This window comes from Triticum aestivum, chromosome 5D (genome assembly GCF_018294505.1).
Source record: "Triticum aestivum cultivar Chinese Spring chromosome 5D, IWGSC CS RefSeq v2.1, whole genome shotgun sequence".
NCBI classification, from domain to species: Eukaryota; Viridiplantae; Streptophyta; class Magnoliopsida; order Poales; family Poaceae; genus Triticum; species Triticum aestivum.
Genome location: NC_057808.1, coordinates 501964582 through 501981278, shown reverse-complemented (window position 1 = coordinate 501981278; position 16697 = coordinate 501964582). Strand labels below are relative to the sequence as shown.

Here is a 16697-nt window from a genome sequence, read left to right as displayed (position 1 = left end):
AAAAATTGTAATGCGCTATGTTACTATCTAAGTTACTCCCACTATGACTAGCCTGATTTCAGCGTGGCGTAAGCCTCCTCCGACGTGCGGCACGTGTCCCGGTGGAGACCCGCACACCGCTTCTCCACCCCGTCCTTATCCCCACACGATACGTCTCGGCCACAAAAAAGCAGCTGGGCGTTGACCCAGCTCTCCCGTGGCTCTACAATGCATCTCTTTTCCCTGGTCGATGCTCTTCCTCTACCTCCTGCCCCATCTTTTTTTTTTCTAGAATATGCATGAGTGTGCATATCATATATTAAAGAAGAAGGGCAAAGTATGCCTCCACAGTTACATTACAAGCTTGTACGGCCTTACAACACGTACACACTCTACGTACATCTATACATATCCTACTCCTCCCTATTCATCCACTGATGTAATCCACCCAGGAACCCCTCCAACTTCCCTTTGAACAGACCCGCTGATGTCCACAGCGCGCACTCAGACTTTACCTTGTCAATGAGCCTCTCAACCGATGGTGACGCGCCGTCAAACACGATTGCATTACGATGCTTCCAAAGACATACATACTATATTGCTACTGGTGTTGTAGGAGCCCCATCTCTATTTTCACCGGGGAAATCAGAAGCTTGCTGCATGCCACCCATGTGCTACCGTGGTCAGCTCGGGAGGCAACGCCTGCTGCAAGCCGCCCGTGGACGCTGCTGCGGGGGGTCACCTGTGCCGCAACGGGGGTCGCGCGACGGCGCTGCAACAGGCGAGGGGTGCGCGGCGGCGATGCAGTGGAGCGCTTGTAGGCGGCTCCCCGGTGCTGCTATGCAGCGCTCGCCGGCGGCTGAGCTGCAATGGTACTGCAATGGAGCTCCACCGGCGGCCTGGAGCTTCCTGCGGTGTGCAATGGAGCTTTGCCGTGGCTGCATAGCAGCTCCCCGTCATCACCGCGCGCTCCATCGCGAGCTTCCGTCATGGTCGCCGCGTGCTGCCTCGCGAGCTTCCGTCATGGCCGTCGTGCGCTGCCTCGCACAACCCGTCGTCGTTGGCGCTGCATCGCAGCATCCGCTGTCGTCGCCAGCGCTGCAGCAGCTCCCGCCATGGCCGTCGCGTGTTGCGTTGCACCACCCGTCGTCGCCGGCACTGCATAGCAGCATTCGCCGGCGCTGCATCCTAGCAACCACTCCACCGTCGTCTCCGGCGATGCATCACAGCTCCTGCCATGGCTGCCGCGTGCTGCGTTGCAACACCCTTCCTCGCTGGCACTGCATCGTAGCGTTCACCGTCATCGTCGGCGCTACATCACAGCAATCGCTGCTTGCGTCGCAGCTTCCGTCACCGTGGGTTGCATCGCAATATCAGCCATGGTCGCCGGCGATGCAGGATCCGTCGCCGCCGCGCGCTGCTCATAGGCGTTGCTACTGTCAGTGACGCAGGGGGCGAACCGATGCGTGTGCGCGAGGAAGAAGGAAGCCATGGACTGACGCTCGGGGGAGGAAGGAAGCGATGACGCAGCGTTGCCCTATCCAACGACTTAGGCACGATTGATCTGACGGCTACCAACCCGACTGATTTCCCGAGGAAATCAGTCGGATGATTTGTAGCAGCGCCCCTTGCGTATTGGACAGAAAAATAGAGGAAGAGGAGCGCTCGTTCCCTAGGTCTTCCTTCACCAGATGCGGCTGTCACCTTCTCCTCTTCCACACGCGAGTGCTCCTCTCTCCCCTTCCAGCGTCCTCCTCTCTCTCACTTCAACTAGTTTAACGAAGTGCCCCCCCTCCCCGCGGTCGTGGACAGATCATCACCGGCTTCACATTCAACAATGACCGTGGACGTGGCACTCTGACTCCACACCCGCATCGGGGCTGGGGGGGCGCTTGCGTGCTCTTTTAACAGTGGTGGCTCTTATTATCTGCTAAAAAAATCATACAAATACGTACGCATCCCATTTCACACAAAAAAAACATATTCGTGTGCTCACCTGCAAAAAAATAATACATATTCGTGTGCAGATTTTATATAATAATATAAGAAAACAAACGAAAGCCAAGCTTATGGTCTGCTCTGGCAGAGTTTGCCTTTCAAAAATAAAAATAAGAAACAAAGCTTGGGCTTCAATGTTTACCTAGGCATTGGCCATGGCCATGGGCTCTCGAACCATCAAAACAAAATCACATTTTCCCCGTCACAACATCTTGCCTGCTCTGCTCCCACGGCCCAGGGCTCACGGACTCCTCCCCTCCGGCTCTCCCCTTCTTCTCCACCCCGCACCACGCAGCGCACTGCCGCTCTCGAAATTTCGCCACTCCCTCTCGCCGCCTGCTCGACCCCTGGAGATGGAGGCGATGGGGAAGCAGCAGCGGGAGGAGGCGCTCCTCCGTGCCGCCTCCGACGGCAACCTCCGACTCCTCAAGAGTAACCCCGCATCTTCCTTACGCTCTTCCTTCTTAGGGTTTGATAATGGTAGTAGCTTGACGGATTTAGTGCCTGACTTGGCTCCCATTTCTCGCGTTGCGAAGAGATGGCGCGGTGGATGGGCTCGGGAGGCCCAGGCGAGGCCGCCGTCCTGGGCACGGTGGAGGACGGCGTAGGGGACCGCGCGCTGCACCTGGCGGCCGGGTCGGGTCGGGTCGAGGTCTGCAGGTACCTCGTCGAGGACCTCCGCCTCGATGTCAATCAACTCAACTTCATAGGTGGTGTTCCCTTCCCTGCTTCCCTTCGCGTCAATTCGCAGTTTCGTCAACTTTTGTTCATGTATTTATGCTTATTCTTCAGCTATTAGTTACTACCATGTGGAATTTGCATCTCAGGCTTCAAATTTGGTGTTACATGTTGTATACATTTGTAAATTGGGACCAAGTAACAAGAGGAGTTAAGATATCCAATATATGCACACAGCCATGCCCAGAGAGTCCATGCACTATACCACGAACATCGTCGATTTGCTTTGGATATGTTATATGGGCAAACCACCATTTGTGAACTGTATCTAAAATGTCTTCCCTGCCTGCCGTTGTACAATTTTGTCAACAGTAAACATGTGTCAGATGGAAAGGCATTTGTTACTGCGCTGGTGAAGTTCTCTTTCCACATTTGGCTCTCTTGTGTACAATTTTTTGTATTGAGGGCAGGATTGGCGTGAATTTGTTGAGCTCCTCATGTTTATTTTTTTGGCTGTTGCAGGTGACACACCACTGTACCATTCTGTCTTGTATGGGAGAGCTGCTGCTGCAAGATATCTTCTTGATCATGGTGCTGATCCACTAGCTGGCAAAGTACACTCACCTCTCTATGCCGCTGCAAAGGAAGGTCTCTCACTTTCCCAACAAGTATGCTTATTCATTGGCTCATTGCATGTGTCAGCGCATACATAGTCCATCTGGTTTTTTGCCTTAGAAAGCCACATCGCTGGATATAAGCAGCATTAGACTCTGACAAACTATCAATGGAACTGCGATAGCAATAAGAACTGGAAAGGGGTTCAGGAGACGTGATTCTCTTCTTTGATACTGTCAACCGTTTTATTGCTATCCTTCAGGGTTCGCTTGTTTTTAGTGATATGGATGATTGGAATAAAAAAATGCTTGCTGTAGTTAAATCTAATCCTGTATTTGAATGGAGGGAATTAGAAATGGAGAAGGATAGGCATATGAACCTTCGTTTTCAACCCACAAGGGGGAGGCTAGGTTATGACGTGGAAAAGGGCATGGTTAACCATTTTGAATTTGTCATTGTTTCATCCTGTTATAAAATAAAACTTGAATTTGTCACTGTTAGATGAAATCAATTCCCTATATATCATCAAGAGAAGTAAGCATTTTTGGGTCGACTGATCCAAATTGGATCCATTCCTTCAAATTAGCTATTAGTTTTCTTTTGATAAGATTAGCTAGTCTTAGTTTGGTTAACATTTGTTTGGTGGCCTGTCTCTGTTGGAATAGACTTGGTTAATGAATAAAGTTAGCAAGAAACACTCGTCACAGGCACAGAGCTAGTGCGATCGTGACAGTTGACTACTATGACACCTCTCTTAGCTAGTGCTATGCTTGACGTTCTATTTTAGCATATCTTGCCATATGTTTTTATGTGATTTCCACCAAACAAAGCTCCCATATATATGATTTGGGTGATGGCCGAAGAAACATTATCATGTGTGTGGAGAATAACTTTGAGATTTGGAATTTTGAAGTTGAATATCCAGTATTATCCAAGTTGTTGATTATAATCTTATAAGCTCAAAATCGATGACTTCTTCTATTTCCAAGGATAAACAAGTAAATTTTTAATAGTCCCAATCCGATCACTTTTGAAAACCTGGTCCTGGATGAGATATGTCGTAAACAAAAAGGTTATTGGGCAATTCATGATCACTAAACCGAAAACTGGCCCAGAGTTATTTTTTTGTGCAGATGTATAGTCAGCTACATCTAAGGGAAAAGCTGTTGCCTTCTGACCATTAGGTCATGGGTTTGAGTCCTGGAAACAGCCTCTTGCAGAAATGTAGGGAAAGGCTGCACGCGTACAAAGGACCCAAAGTGGTTGGACCCTTCCCCGGACCCTGCGCAAGCAGGAGCTACATGCACCGGGCTGCCCTTTATGTAAAATCAGCTACATGTTGGAAAATATTCTTGTCTCATTCATTTTTCTGAAACTTCGTTTTCCAGGATATTGTGAAATAGTAGAACTGCTGCTTTCAAGAGGAATAGATGTGGATTTAGATTCTGCACAAGGGACGCCATTGCATGCAGCTGCTATCGCTAAAGACCATGACATAATTAAGATTTTGTTGGAGCACCATGCCGATGTAAGACACCAGTTTCTTGGTTCTCTTCTTTGCGGTGAAAAAGAGAACTCTGGAAGGAAATATCTTGTGGCTAGTGGTACTAGTGCTCCATCTCTATATTCTATATTTGGGAATGCATTGGAATGGAAAATCTGGTTGCCTTTGATACCTGTGCTCCATCTTAACAAAAGATTGCATTGTATTTGAAGCAACAAAAGTTCATCATGGACAGTACTCCCTCCTTCCCAAATTATAAGGCGCGCGTTGACTTTTTTGGTTCTTCATTGCACAACTTTGACTATGATTTGCACTTATTGTATGCCTACAAAATTATTATAAAGACATATGAAATAGAATTGTTTCGCAAGACAAATACGATGGTATTATTGATACATGTTTAGTCCATGTACCTCGGTATATATTAATGGTCAAAGTCAATGCATCAAAGACCATGCAAAGTCAAGCGCGCCTTATATATTGGGAAGGATGTAGTACTTAATTATCCTAAAGTAAAATGTGCTCACTTTCCCAGGACCCAAGGACATGTTATGCCTAATTTCTATGTAAATATATTTCTTTCTGTTGCCTTCAGAAATACCAATATAATTAACACACCACACGTAGATTTTATTTCTCTATTGACTTATCTCAGAATTAATCTCTATTGGTCCCTTATTTTTTTGACAAGTGTAAGTCATTGATTCTTCCACTTTTCGCAGCCTAACAAGGTTTTCGGTCTTGGTTATACCCCATTGAGTTGGGCCATCAGGGCCTTCGAGCCCATGTCTAGAGAGCCGCTGGAATGTGTCAAGCTACTTGTTAAGGTCAGTACTCTTTCTCCGTGTGGAGCTTTGTTAAAGTTCTGTAGGCACAGCTTCATTTTCTTTGTGTATATGTTTTCTGTGGCTGATATATCAAGCATTAACTCAAACAAATGATCAAATAATTATTCATTTGCACAGGCTGGTGCAGATCTGAATTTTATTGACTTCGATGGTGGTAGTTACGTGATGTTGGCAGTGAAGTTTGGCTTCCCTGGCATCATGAAGTTCTTGCTAGATGCTGGTGCTAACCCCAATATTCCTGATGAAGTGAGCCTTACTTGTTTTCCTGTTTTGCTGTTGTCACTCGTCATCATCTACTTTTCATGCATATGCTGTAAGTTAGCTGAACATTGTTCCATTTTTTCTCTATGAGGTCATGTTAGGCTGTAGATCTTGTTTAAAAAAAAATGTGGCTGTAGACTCTTGACACTTGACAGATTAGGATAATCTTCTTACCCACACTTCCTCTGATGCCAGGAATAGGCTTACATGAGGATAAAACACTACTTCCTCCGACTACAAAAAGATGGACACACACTTCTCAAGATTTAATTTTGACCATCGATTATAGAAATAATACACAAGTCATGTAACTTAAAAATTGTATCATCGGAAAATTCTTTATATACGAATTTAATGGTACAATTTTTGTCACACATAACCTACATTTTATTGGTTAAGGTCAAGGCTTATGACATTTGTGACGACTATATATGCAATATGCAATGCAGCAAGCAGAAGAGAATATGCTGCTTCTGTGCATAACCGAAATCCATATTTCAGTTGCGATGAAGAAAAATGCACGAGTCAAACTTATGTTGGATTATAAAATGGAATGGTTAGGTTCTTTGTTTTCAAGGCGTCGCCTAGGCGACGCTTAGGCGTCAGAGCGCTTGGGGACGTCAAGGCGTCGTCGTCGCCTTAGTTTTCTATCTAAGGCGTCCGCCTTGTGCTGTTGAGGCGTCCAAGGCGTCGCCTAGGCGGATAAGGCGCCGCTTTAGTTGATTTTGGACGCCCTGGACATGCGTGGGCAGGTTGAGCGGGAACCAGCAGCTGGCGCGCGCCAGAAAGAGGAATTGGCGGGAGGGAAGAGAAATTGGGCGGGAGAGAGGGGGTAAAAAGAGGCAGGAGAGAGAGGGGAACACACCCGTGACTGCAAATCGAGGGGAAAAGAGAGAGGAGCTCTCTCCTCATGCCGCCGGCCCAGATCCGCTCCTCCTCCGCCGGCCTCCCCCTCTCCGGCCAAGCTCCTCCTCCGCAGGCCCTTCCCCTCTCCGGCGGCCCTCCCCCTCTCCGGCCAAGCTCCTCCGCCGCCGGCAGCCCTCTCCCAAGGCTGCCATATTAGTACCCCTAGCGCCTAATAATAAGTGTCTAAGGCGTCGCCTCGCCTCGCGCTTTGAGCGCCTAGGCGTTGAGGCGCCCCCCCCCCCCCAGCGCCTTAAAGCGCCTGGACGCCTTGAAAACATAGGTTAGGTTGTATTTATACATCTGGCATTCACTCCGGTTAATTCCTAGACATGGTCAGGGGAATTCAGTAGCCTTATTTCACTTTCTTATCCTGTGAGGGTACCTTCTTGCACCTTGGTTTAAGTGTTGCAGGTACTGTGAATACTAAATACAATACTAAATACAGACGCAAAAGGATGTAAAAAATAGGTAACTTATGGTAGAGCAAAGTTATCAGTTATTGTACCATAGTCTACCAATTAATCGGAGATACCAAACCTATAGCAATATTCCTCAATCTCTTCAATCCATCTCACTTAGTCATGCTTGATATCATCGATTAACCTCCCATGTAAGATCAAGAAAATCCATCTGAATAATTTCACTCTCAGATCAGCACGATTGATTATGATATTTCCTGTTAGAGTACTATATATATACCCATGTAGCCTTTTGTATTTACCCAATTGTATAAGGGGTCTTTTGCGTATTTCCTACACATGTACATGTATATATACCGGCCTATGGTCCCATGGGAATACAAGTTGCATATTTCCTAACATGGTACTAAAGCCTAGGTTTTTTTAGCACGCGCAACTCGTGCTTGGTCCTCTACTCGCACCGCCGTGGTCTCCTCGCCGGTTGTCGCTGCTTCGTTTCCTTAAGTGGCTGCATTTCCTCTGCTCCGGTTGCTGCCCACCCTCCCAAGTACTTCGTCTGGTCAACACCCAATCCAGGCGCCCATCCAGTCAACACCCGGTCCAGGCGGAGGCCCTGCTTAACGCCTCCTTGATTTTGAGTCAGCTGCCGCGGCCCTGATCCTTCTGCCTGTCTCGATTCGGCTGCTCCAAGTCCTAATTCGGGCAACCCGCCTCCCATCAAGGCCGGAGCCTCGCCATGAGCCGTCGGATTTCGTCCTAAGCTGTTGGATTCTGCCCCCAACCGTCGGACTTCATTCCAGCGCCCGGATTCTGCCGCCTCCTGCTGGATTCCGTCGGTCCTGATTTGTGATGGCGCCATCTTCCTCCAGCGGCTGAAGCTTGCTTCGTTTCATGGTCTCTAGTTTTGTTTGGTTGGTTGACTAGCAAAGGAAAAAAAAGAACAGGTACAATGTCTACATCGTCGGGCTATGTTGCAGTTCCTCGTCCGATGATCTTTGATTGTACTAACTACACTGAGTTCGTTGGCCTCATGCGCATCCATATGCGTGGTTTTCGTCTCTGGGGCGTTCTTTCTGGCAAGGTCCCTTGTATGTCGCGCCCGGTTCCTCGTGGCTCCTACTCCGCCAAAGCCATTGGTTCTTGTTGTGGATGCTCCTCGGGCTGCTAAGGATGCAACTAAGCTTGCTGATGAGGCTACTGTTCATGCTTATGATGAGCAGGTTTTGACCTATGAGGATCATCCCACCTATCATGAGGCTCTGTCTGCTTACACTCGGTGGTTAGATGGTGATGCTTGTGTTGCGACTGTTCTGCCTCAGTTTGCCTTTGAGTTCCTTGGCCTTGCTATCTTATTTGAGATGTGGACCCGTCCTGACCAGCGCTATCAGCTCTGGTGATGCTTTATACTTCATTGTGGTTCGCGAGGAGCATGCACTTCAGCAGGGCGACTCCATCGTTGATGAGTTCTACACACAGAGTTCTGCTATCTAGCGCCAGCTTGATTTTCTTTGCACTGTCTACTTGCCGCATCAGGTTCTTCATCCGTACTATAGGTTTTGTGATTGATGCTTCCCGCACTGAGCGACCACCCTCTACACAGCTAGGACATCCCCTTGAGTTCTGAATTTTGGAGCTTTTTTTCATATGTCTTCTGATTCTTTCGGTTTGTCCTCTCTTAGATCTCTGGATTTTCATGTTCATGTACTCACTGCTGATGGTACTCTTTTTGTTGTTAGCCGAGGCAATGTCACTACTTATTCGGTTTTTTATGTTGCTCATGTTCCTCGACTTACCATGAATATGTTTTCTGTTGGTCAGCTTACTGACTGTGGTTGTCGCGTCATCCTTGACGTTGACTCTTGTTCTGTTCAGGATCATCGCATGCACAGTTTGGTTAGGGCCCTCGTCGCCGTGACTCTCGGGGTCTTTGGGAGTTAGACTGGTTTCATGTTCTTTCCGCTGCCACCACTATCGCCAGTCCATCTGTTTTCGTCGCTTCAGCTACCGACTCCTTCCTAGCATCATCGACTTGGTCATCTTTGTGGTTCTCGTTTGTTGTCTTTAATTCGTCGAGGTCTTCTGAGCTCTGTCTTAGGAAACATCTCTTTAGATGGCCAGGGTTGTTGGCTTGGCACATAGATTTAGTTACCTTATCCTACTAGTGAGTTAGTGTCTCAGTGTCTTTTGGATTTAGTTCATTTCGATGTATGGGGTCTGGCCCCCTTCGCTTCAAAAGGGGCCATCGCAGTGAGGTTTTGTCCGTATATAAGTGTTTTGTTGGTTCCCTTCGCCTATTCGTGTGTTTCGTGCTGACTCCACCGGTGAGTATTTCCAAGATGTTGCGTGGTGTTATTGCTAAGCAGAGGACTCTTGGTCAGTTCTCTTGTCCTAGTGCTCATGCTCAGAATGGTGTGACTAAGCGCAAGCATTGTCACCTTCTTGAGATGGCTCGTGCGTTGATGATCGATGCCTCTCTTCCTCACTTTTTGGGCTGAGGTTGTCTTCACTTCCTATCTCATCAACCTTTAACCAATCGCTGCTCTCCAGGGTGGCGTTCCTTTCGAGCGTCTCTTTGATCGTTCTACTAATTATTTCAGCGCTTTGTTTGTTTGGTTGTGTTTTCTACGTTCTTCTTGCCCCTGGTGAACGCACCAAACTGACCACTCAGACCGTTGAGTGTCTTCTTAGGCTATAGTGATGAGCAGAAGGGCTATTGTTGTTGGGATCTTGTTGGTCGTCGGATGCGTATTTCTCGGGATGTGACTTTTGACGAGTCTCGTCCCTTCTACCCGCGTCCATCTTCCTCGACCTTTTTAGTGGAGGATATATCTTTCCTCGCCTTTCCTTACACACCTATCACCCCCATTCAGCCATTGCCCGTCCGTCCTACTACCCCTGCTTCTTCGACTATTGCAGGTCCGACGCCACCATATCCCATGGTTTCCTCATCTCGCTTGTCACAAGATTCTGCACCTTCATCCCTGGTGTCTTCTCCGTCACCTTCGCCTATTCTGGTGATTCCTCGTATTCTTTCATCTTTTCCTCAATATTATACTTGTCGTCCGCCTGTTGTGGATGCGTCTACTGATGTGCCATCTTCCTCGTCTTAGCCTACTTATGGTTTGCGTCCTCGTCCGCTTTTGCCTGTTGACCGCCTTGGTTTTCAAGTGCTGGCGCTGTTGTCCTTGAGCCAACTTTTTATTGCAATGTTGTTGTTCACTCTATATGGCAGCTTTTGATGGCAGAGGAGATTGGTGCTCTTGAGCGCACCGTCATGTGGGATCTTTTCTCTTCCTCCCAGTGTTCGTCCCATCATTTGTCAGTGGGTCTACAAGGTTAAGACCCGCTCCGATGGTTCTCTTGAGCGTTACAAAGTTCGTCTTGTGGCTCGTGGCTTTTAGCAGGAGCATGGTCTTGATTACAATGAGACATTTGCTCCTATGGCCCATATGGCCACTGTTTGCACACTTCTTGTCGTTGCCTCTGTTCGCCACTTGTCTGTGTCTAGCTTGATGTTAATAATGCCTTTCTTAATAGTGAGTCGTGTGAGGAGGTTTACATGCAGCCATCGCCTAGGTATTCTATTCCCGACGGCATGGTTTGTCGTCTTCGTCGCTCTCTATATGGCCCCTTGGGCCATGGTTTGAGTGTTTTGCCTCTGTGGTGATTGTCGCTGGTTTTTCAGTGAGTGCTCATGATCCCGTGCTGTTTTGTCCACCTTTCTGCTCGAGGTGGGCCTCTTCCTCTATGAAGACCCCGAGTTTATTGCCTTTGTGAAGACAAGACTTAGTGAGCAGTTTCTCATATCTGATCTTGGTCCTCTTTGCTACTTTATTGGGATTGAGGTCTCTTCTACCTCTGTTGGATTTTTTATATCCCAAGAAAAGTATATCCAAGCTCTTCTTGCTCGTGTTGCTCTTACTAATGAGCGCACTATTGAGACTCCCATGGAGCTCAATGTTCACCTTCGTGAGACTGATGGTGGCCCCTTGTCTGATCTGACGTGTTATCGTCATCTTGTTGGGAGTCTTGTCTATCGAGCTGCCAATCATCCAGATATCTCCTATGTTGTCCATATTTTGAGTCAGTCTGTTCCTGCTCCCACTTCGGTTCACTACAATCACCTCCTTCATGTTCTCTGATATCTTCACGACACGATCTCTCACCACATGATCTTTCCCCGCTCCAGTTTATTACAGCTTCAGGACTATTCAGATGCTACGTGGGCTAGTGATACTGTGTTTTTCTTGGTGGTTCTCTCATAGCCTAGAAGACTGTAGTTTCCCGTTCCAATGTAGAGGTTGAGTTGCATGTTATGACTCTTTTGACAACGGAGGTAACATGGTTGTGGTGGCTACTTCAGGAGTTTGGTGTTTTTGTCACTACACCTACTTTGCTCTTGTCTAACAGTACATGTGCTATTAGCATTGCACGTGACCCTGTGAAGCATGAGCTCACCAAGCATATTGGTGTTTTCTGCTTTTTTTGTGCGTGCTGGTGTGCAGGATCAGGTTATTGCTCTTCAGTATGTGCCTTTTGGGTTACAGTTGGCGGATTTCTTTACGAAGGCCTAGGCTAGAGCGCAGCGTGGCTTCTATCTCTCCAAACCTAGTGTTGTTCATCCACGAGTTTGGGGGGGGGGGGTTGAGTAGTTTATATATAGCCATGTAGCCTTTTGTATTTAGCCCATTGTATAAGGGGTTTTCTGCATATTTTCTACGCCTATACATGTGGCCTATGGCCCCATGGGAATACAAGTTGCATATTTTCTAACATTTCCCTACTTGATCTTTTGGCCACAATCAGAAGTTCAGAACCAAATAACTACCTCTTAATAGATCTACAGATACTGTATGCCCTGCTTCACGACCTAACAGAACAGAAATATAAAGGCTCCCGTCAAAACAAAATCTCTATTATAAAGGATACAAGTATGACGAAAATATGCATCTCTGTTTACTTTCGCTGTATCATCAGAATTGATGGTACTTCCTCCATTCCCTTATACAAGGCCACAAACTCAAACTACAGGTACCTAGGTAAAATATAATGACTACTTTGCAAGCCAACTCTTCTTGTTAACTGGGATCATTAATATGCCCACATGCATGCAAGGAAGCAATGAGAAGGAAGTAGCACAGTGTCATTATGACTACATGCATGCAAGTATTAAACAAGTTGCTAGTATGAGAAAACATCATTAAATTTTGCCTTGGTTACTGTTAGTGCCCTTGTATAGATGCAAAATGTATTTCTCATAGTGGCCTTGTATAAGGGAATGGAGGGAGTATAAAGTTTCTTGTGCCCAGGTCATAGATACCCTAAAGTAGGGTGTACAAGCTAAGGTGTAGTTATGTACGGTCATTTTTCTCACACTTGCCTTATGCTTTTACAAAGATTACAAAAATCTAAAAATTAACATGTGAAGAACATCAGTACTGGTGCTTTACTTCTAGTTATTTATGATAAAAATATAGCTTTTTTTATAAAGGACATTTACATTCAGTCGATATATCGAGGTGATACAACCACACTGAGCGAATGCCCAGCCTCTGCTGTGCACTATGCACACAGCCAACACAACCAAAAAGAAGAAAATGCCAATACTGTATAAAAAATATAGCTATATCAGTGAACAGTAATAAATCAATGTAAATCGCAAACCTGAAATCTTCGAAGCATTTGGCACTGAAATCCATCACTACCTAGGTTTCTGCTGGTACCAACATCCCAGTGCCTCGATGATTTGGTGTGGGACACTACTATCGATGCATCAGACGCTTAGAAGAGGATCAGACGATGTGTCCCACCAAGGACTCCTTCGCCCCACCTGAACTTCGACTCTGGCCAGGAGGCAATGGAGGTCGGCACCGGTGCAGCAGGGATTGCAGGTAGGGAGGGAGGGAGTTAGACAAAGAGATGTGTGTTTATAGTCATGTAAATGTTTCTTGTCTACTGAACTAGGAATTGAAAAAAAAAACTCCAGCTTCTTCATAGCCTGGTCAAAGGAACATAAAATGCTACTTCTGCAAAGATTTCTTTTGCCCCTTCCATTCATATTTTGGTGTTCGGATCATCTTCATCCTATTCTGTTTTGAAAAGTTTATGCAATACAACATATGAACTGAAGCTTTCGGTTATTAATGTTACGGTATTTGACGTAACCCTTGTCTTACAAATTTCGTTACGAAGGATGAATGAGTCTGTTCCACCATTTGTTGTCCTTGCATAGTGGTTCTCTTGAAGTCCATCCAGCCATTTCGTTGAGATCTTAGGCTGTGATTCCTAACTATTAAATATTAATGTGTAAATCTTCCAATTACATTTTGTATTTATATTTGGTATTTACTCTTGCAGTGTGGTAACACACCAATTGAAGTTGCTGCCTCTAAAGGCAGTAGGGACATGGTTGAAATGTTATTCCCTTTAACTTCTCCTAGTTCAACGCTGTCGGACTGGAGTATTGATGGAATCATTTCTCATGTGAAACACTTTGGTTTAAAGCCGAGGGTATGTGTTTCCTTCTGTGCTCACTTGCAGTTCCATATGTTACTTATCATCACCCTGTAGTCTGTTCTTTGGCAGTTCTGCCTATCATTTAGAGTAGAAAATAGTCTTTTCACGATTATTGTAAACTTCATTGTGCAAACAAAACATTCCGTGCAAATTTTACTTTTGGTGCATTGCATCACTCTTAGCAAACTTCTAGTCTTTGGGTATGACCGTATGGTGTACTCCCTCTGTAAAGAAATATAAGAGCATTTAGATTTACGGAGGGAGTACATTAATTAGGATACACCCTGAATTCTGGATAAACCCTGCAACACTGCAGTACAACTCATTTTTTCTTGTCTTATACATTAATTAGGTGATATAGGCTGAGACTTACAAATTTGTGCATTTTGCATGTTTTACATTACTAGCTAGTTCTACATATTTGGTGTAATCACTTTCGTTTTTGTGGTCAGGATAAGCAAAAATGTGCGAAGATAAGAGCTGAACTAAAACAGAAAGCTTCAGAGGCTTTTAAGGAAGGGAAATATTATGTGGCATCAGAGATGTATACTGGTGTAAGTCACTAGGGCCCATTTTTATTGCCTGAAGGAGTGATGGTTATTTTTTACATGTGTAAACTGTTAATATCAGTCGATGCTATATTTTTGTTCACACCTCTTTCTGGTAAAACATGTGCTGTTGGATGTCAGTTCCACAGTACAAGGCATCCACAATCTAGGCGTCCTGCTCTCTTAGTAATTATGAGGTAGTTGAGCAGTTTGTGTTCAAAGGGCTGCGGTGGTGACACAGTACCTTTTTTTTAGAATGTAGGTAAGAAGTTCCTACTTTGAAATATATCTTCCTGTCCAATACATTTGCTGGTTTCATGTGTACGGAGATCTCTATATCAATCAGAATAACACCTTCTGAGCGATTGTCTTGGAGCACTATATTTTTTGGAATTGCTAAAAGTTGCATGTGACTGATGTGTTGTAGGCAATGGCATTTGACCCTAGTCCAGATGATTGTGCAACCATATTGGCAAATAGGAGTCTCAGTACGTTGCGCGGTGGGAACGGCAGAGCTGCTCTCTCTGATGCTACCATGTGCAGGATGGCGCGACCTCTTTGGCCAAAAGCTTGCTACCGAGAAGGCGCAGCTCTTATGTTATTGAAGGTAAAAAGAACGCAGTAGTTTTCTTCAAGCATTCGGGGTCATGATCATATAACTGATCATCCTATGGCGTGTACTTGTAGAGGTACGAGAGAGCATGTGAGGCTTTTGCGGATGGCTTGAAGCTTGACCCTACAAATGGTGATCTTGCAAATGCTTTAAGGTAACTGGTCCATATTTTCGTGGTGTGTAGGGTTACATGCTGCAGCCCCCTGCCTGCTTCAAAAGTTAAGTGAAAGGATACATGATATCGACCATTGTTTGTGTCCATGGAAAAGATGGTCTCCATATCTGGAGAATATTACATGGATTCAGTCATTCAAGTCCGTTGAGTTATTTTCTTGAGCTGGAGCGATTTACTAATCGCGGAAAGACGCCTACTGTCGATCTGCATAGTGTTATGATTGATCTTCAGAGCGAAGTTGTACACAGATTCCTGACAATGCTCATGTTCATAATATTTTGGTTGCAGGGAAGCCCAAGAAGCAGCAAAGAATGCTCGTAGCCGTGAAAAGTGACTGACGTGTCAAGTCTTACATGCAGAATCCGAAGCTCTATTTTGTTGCCGAGCACCTTTTGTCTAGCCTTAAAACTTCTGACGAGAATATCCTGTGGTTTTCAAGACTTCCTTCGCACGCATCGTTTGTAAATATAACCAGGTGAACTCGCTAGCTGTAGTAATCTCGATTCCAGTTCAAGTGTTAACAAACTTTATCATCACAGAAAATTAAGCTTGTTGTATCTTGGGTGTAATCATGGAATTCAGTACTGAAGTTTGGGGCTAATGCAGACATTGAAGTTTCACGGGTAGCCTGTGAAGGAATACTAGAACAAGTTATTGATTTCGTCGGTAGCCTGGTTTGCCCCAAAAAAATTAGGTTTTATATGGCATTGGGCATACTTTGCCGAGAGGTTCTTGTGTTGGACGTATTATGTCTTTGTCGGGCTGCCGAGGAAAATGTAATTGGCTCGTTCTCTCGATCGTTGAAGCAGAGATCACATAGCCCACATATGTCAACTATTTCCCAGAATGCCTAAATTTTACTTGCATCGTGATCATTTTGATCCCATCTGCTCCTCTCATCTCAAAATTTCATTGAAGTCCCCAATGTTCATACATGGAAGGTCTAAATCAGCCTTATAAGAAACTTAGTCATGTTCCGTGTGAGATGCAGCAAGTTCCTATTCGCCTCCCCATACAAGCATGTAAGGCACCATGGTTGTTTTCCCACCCCCTGCACCGTCATATCTATGTGATACTAGCAACTCCACTCATGCTTGTATGGGGAGGCGAATAGGAACTCAACTCCATAAGCATGATCAAAACCCAAAATCCTCTACTCATGCCTGAACTCCCAACTCCATAAGCATGATCAAAAGCCAAAATCCTTTGATTTCCTTTTCCTTTTTTTTCTTCTTTTTTCATCGGTTTTCCTTGTTTCCTTTATCCAGGCTCAAGCATGACATATAGTTAGGCCCGTTTATCTGTTATGGGACGCGTGCTTTTAGGCCAATTTGGATGGCATTTCCTAAATGGTGCCCGCTGCGCCCTTTTCTTCAAGCAACGCACTAACCACTTGGACAACGACACACTTGTGCTTACAGTCTTTCTTCTTTCCTTTTATTCTTTCTCTAGGTCGTTCGCTGGTAAGCTTCTGAGCGTTTTTTTTCTTGTTCCTTTTTCACTTTTCTTTTCTCATTTCCCTTCTTTTTTTCTTTCCTTCAATGCGCGAACTTTTTATCAAAGTCGATGAACTTTTTTCAAAATCGATTAAATTTTTTCAAATTTGATGGACTTTTTTAAAATTCAATGAACTTATT

General features: G+C 45.4%; 1 protein-coding gene across 3 annotated transcripts; it reads left to right on the top strand.

Moving 5' to 3' along the window:
- Window positions 1–2138: 2138 nt before the first annotated feature.
- LOC123123226 (ankyrin-1) lies at window positions 2139–15884 on the top strand. 3 transcript variants are annotated; one of them, XR_006460564.1, is made up of 12 exons: window positions 2139–2409; window positions 2514–2687; window positions 3178–3303; window positions 4659–4798; window positions 5497–5601; window positions 5740–5868; window positions 13566–13718; window positions 14177–14278; window positions 14700–14879; window positions 14960–15039; window positions 15349–15535; window positions 15600–15884. XR_006460564.1 is itself a non-coding variant. In XM_044543697.1 (11 exons), the coding sequence occupies exons 1-11, from the start codon at window positions 2139–2141 to the stop codon at window positions 15392–15394; spliced, it is 1506 nt and encodes a 501-aa protein (XP_044399632.1). In that variant the 3' UTR covers window positions 15395–15884. The 3 variants fall into 3 exon arrangements, 1 of the variants encoding a protein (XP_044399632.1); XM_044543697.1 differs by having other exon boundaries at window positions 15349–15884; XR_006460565.1 differs by lacking the exons at window positions 14960–15039; window positions 15349–15535; window positions 15600–15884 and adding an exon at window positions 14414–14534 and having other exon boundaries at window positions 14700–14833.
- The last annotated feature ends 813 nt before the right edge of the window (window positions 15885–16697 follow it).